We start from the raw sequence: 3,795 nt of genomic DNA, 5'->3' as shown, positions 1-3,795 counted from the left end.
GTGCTTGCTTGTATAAGTTGCAATAATACAATTAAAACTGCTCTCAGATAGCATTTCTAGTGTGTTCTGTAAAATTTTTTCGACATTCGCGAGGGTGTTGTACCCCTCCCGAACCCACCCCGTCGGCTTACGGCAGGGTGTAATGTATAGTATAACAGCGGAGTAAATTGTGAGGGCAGTAGGCTGCTCGCGACCTACGGCCCTCACAAGTCGCCTAAGGGAGCTACTTAAGATATTGGCAGAGGTATCCTAAAAATGAACAATATAGCCCCGGTGTATGGCACCATTAAACAGGAGGTTGCCACTGCTCAGTTTTATGCTGCTACTACGGACATGTGGAGCTCACGCACTTGGACAGCTTACTGTGGGTTTACTATTCATTTTATCAGGAAACTTAAGTCAAGCTACTTGCAGGCATGTTTCAACACCAATACGCAGCATCGCATTGCAAATTTGTAGCGTTGTTATAAATGACTTTTTTAGAACCAATCTCATTACAGAGCTTATCGCAAACCAACTAAACAAATTTTAGACGCGTTAGCTATAAATGGGATGTCGAAGATGAATGAAGAAATGAAAGAAAGTAACTTTTAGTAAATTTTAATTCTACTCAACACCCAATTTTATATCTTATCTCAACAACAAAGTGATGCATTGTGCTATTGTTTTGTAATGAGTTGTAATTGAAGACTGGGGGCTGGATGAAGCTAAGATGTCTACTATTTCCACTGATAATGCTGCTAGCATCATCAATGCATGCAGAGATGGAGGTAACTAATTTCACACCGAATTTTATTGTTTGTGACCACCAAAGTCACCCTCTTGATTGTTACAATTATTTTGTAACAGCAGTTGAACAGTTAGAGCTGCTAAATATAGATATATATATCTATATATATATATAGCAGCTATATATAGATATATATAGATTTATATATATATATATATATATATATATATAGCAGCTATATATAGATATATATATAGCAGCTATATATAGATATATATAGCAGCTATATATAGATGTATATATCTATATATAGCAGCTATATATAGATATATATATATATATATATATAGCAGCTATCTATAGATATATATATATCTATATATAGCAGCTATATATAGATATATATATAGCAGCTATATATAGATTGACAAAACGCAGGCTTTTGTTCATATTTAGTCTGCTATTTCCATTTATAAGTAAAATGGTTCAAATTCAATCCTTGCCAAGCGCACAAGTACAGTGAATGCTAACTAGTATACCTAGTTGTGACAGTTTGCAATGCATTACAGGTTGGAACAGAATATCATGTTTTGGTCACCGCCTTAACCTAGCAGTTGTAAATGCACTGAAGAAGGGCGACAAGGCAATAGATAAAGCCATTTCAAGCTGTCAAAAGGTGGCGACACACTTTGCTCACTCGCATAAGAAGAGTCGTCTTCTAGAGGCTGCTCAAGAAGAACTCTATCTGCCAAAATACCATTTGCTAAACGAATGCCCTACGGGATGGGGCTCAAAGTTCACGATGATGAATAACTTTCTTGAGCAAGAGTGTGCTGTGGGTAAAGTGCTTTCAGCCGATAAAAACACACATTTAATACCAACAGGAGAGGACTTGGCTACCTTGGAAGCCATCAGAAGTGCTATAAAACATGTGGCATCTTTCACTGACACGCTATTAGGTAGGGTTTTGTAAACATGTACTGTTAATATGAACATTGCCACTACAATCCTAAGCACCTACTATGAATGTATTTTAAAAATTACTATAATGCAAATGACCAAATGTAAATTAAACATATTCTCTGCCATTAAACTGTTTGGACTGCCTTTTATTAAAAATTTGATTGATTAAAAAGATTAAATTGGCCAAAAATAATATATAACCATTATTTCAGAAAAAATAGAATTGAAACTTTTTAGTGATGTGGAGTTGGGAAGGGCATGACTGCTTACTCTTTCCCCTATACTGCTTTTGGAGATATATTAGCAGGTGGTTTTTTCAGTTAGCAATATTGATGCCATATTGTGATAGTCATTTGCTAAATGCTTTACTTATAGGTGAAGACCCGGTCAAAAAATCACTTGTTCAACCGACGGTCATGCTGTTTAACAAACTTCTAGTGCCGGAAGAAGGTTGCGTCGCCTTGACCCGACAGATCAAGTCCTCCATCTTAAAATGCATCAGTAAGCACCATCAGCGCAGCACTGATGATTGGCAACTGGTCTCAAAATGTAGCTTTTTAGATCCAAGGTGAACAAATTCTACTGGCGTATTAGTGTGACATAGCTAGAAGATACATAGCATAGGCTACACTGCAGGTACGAAGCTTTTGAAACAGTGCTGTATAATACTCTACAGGATAAAAATGAGATTTTTCCACTGATACTTTAATCATTAGTAAAAAACACAGCATTGTAATATAACGTGTTGCAAACGTTTCTTTGGAAATTTTAGATTCAAACCTACCCACAATGAGAGTGTAACAGAAATTATTCTTCGTGAGTGTGAACAGCTGGCTTCAGATGTACGAGGAACAATCACACTGGAATCTGCCACCATCAGCTGTACTGCTTCAGCAAAATGCAAAAGTTGGGAAGCGTATCTTAATGCTCTCACTACTCCGGCTCTCACTACTGCCAGCAGTGACCGGCTTAGCAAAGAGGTTTCATTATACACAAGTTTACCGACAGTGGCGAAAAAAGACTCTGACTCTTTGACTTGGTGGAGCCAGCATTAAACTTCTTTTCTCTGCCTCGCAAAGCTTGCTAAGAAGTATTTGTGCATTCAAGCTTCCAGTGTAGCTAGTGAAAGGCTGTTTTCAACCGCTGGGAACATTATCACAGCAAAGCAAAGTAGCCACAAGCCTGCCAAAGTTAATCTACTATGTTTTTTATTCACGAACCTGGCATCTCTGTCAAACGAATTCCATAACTGAGGTTTTTATGGGGTTAATGTTAGTAAAATTATAACACATGCTATGTCTATAAAGTACCTTCATTAATCTTACACAGTTGAAATTTTTTAAATTAAATACTTTGCAATCGTGCATGTGCAGGTATTATAGTTTTGTCAATGTCAAATGCCGAACTGAATATGGTGTAGAGCAATTTTTCAACCTTTTTTGAGTCAGGGCACATTTTTACATTTTAAAAGTTTTGCGGCACACCACTAACCAAAAATATTATAAAATGACACTCTGAACAGTATATTTAATCACAATATAGTTTCTCAATTTATTTATATTCCGTCAGTGTGTACGGGTGTGAAACCTGAGGGCCTGTTTAGATGAACACAAAGGTAATATTCTAGCGCCACCCCTTATTTGAAGGTCACCTATAATTGAACAACGCTGACATTCATCATGCTAATTAGTTATCAAAGATGAGCAACTAGGCAAGAGATATAAAAAGCAAGGCTCCAGGACAGACCCTGGATTTGGGGCGGACGGACAAAATCTCCCAAAAATTCCAAATAAATTTTTTTAGAAATTTCTTAAAAAGTTGTAAAACTTTAAAAAAGTAAAAACAAAGCTAGTTTCTTGGGCTCGAACCAGGGACCTTCAAATCTCCAGTCTGACGCTCTCCCAAACGAGCTCTTGTATTTATATTACCAAACATTTTGTAATTCATCAGTACAATTCAAGTACACAGTTACAATACACATTCCATAGTATGGTTGTTTACTATATCAGTCTTTAACTATAGGTGGTTGCTAGGCAACCAACTCATTATATTCCCATTTACAATTGGTTGCTAGGCAACTGACAGGTATGTACTCCTATCTA

General features: G+C 36.7%; 1 protein-coding gene across 1 annotated transcript; it reads left to right on the top strand.

Moving 5' to 3' along the window:
• The first annotated feature begins 255 nt into the window (after window positions 1–255).
• LOC137397245 (zinc finger BED domain-containing protein 4-like) lies at window positions 256–2,748 on the top strand. The gene is made up of 5 exons (XM_068083533.1): window positions 256–364; window positions 690–770; window positions 1,300–1,689; window positions 2,069–2,261; window positions 2,466–2,748. The coding sequence occupies exons 1-5, from the start codon at window positions 256–258 to the stop codon at window positions 2,746–2,748; spliced, it is 1,056 nt and encodes a 351-aa protein (XP_067939634.1).
• The last annotated feature ends 1,047 nt before the right edge of the window (window positions 2,749–3,795 follow it).

Source organism: Watersipora subatra, chromosome 5 (assembly GCF_963576615.1).
Source record: "Watersipora subatra chromosome 5, tzWatSuba1.1, whole genome shotgun sequence".
NCBI classification, from domain to species: domain Eukaryota; kingdom Metazoa; phylum Bryozoa; class Gymnolaemata; order Cheilostomatida; family Watersiporidae; genus Watersipora; species Watersipora subatra.
The sequence above is the reverse complement of the archived record's forward strand: the minus strand, read 5'-3'. Positions and strand labels throughout refer to the sequence as shown.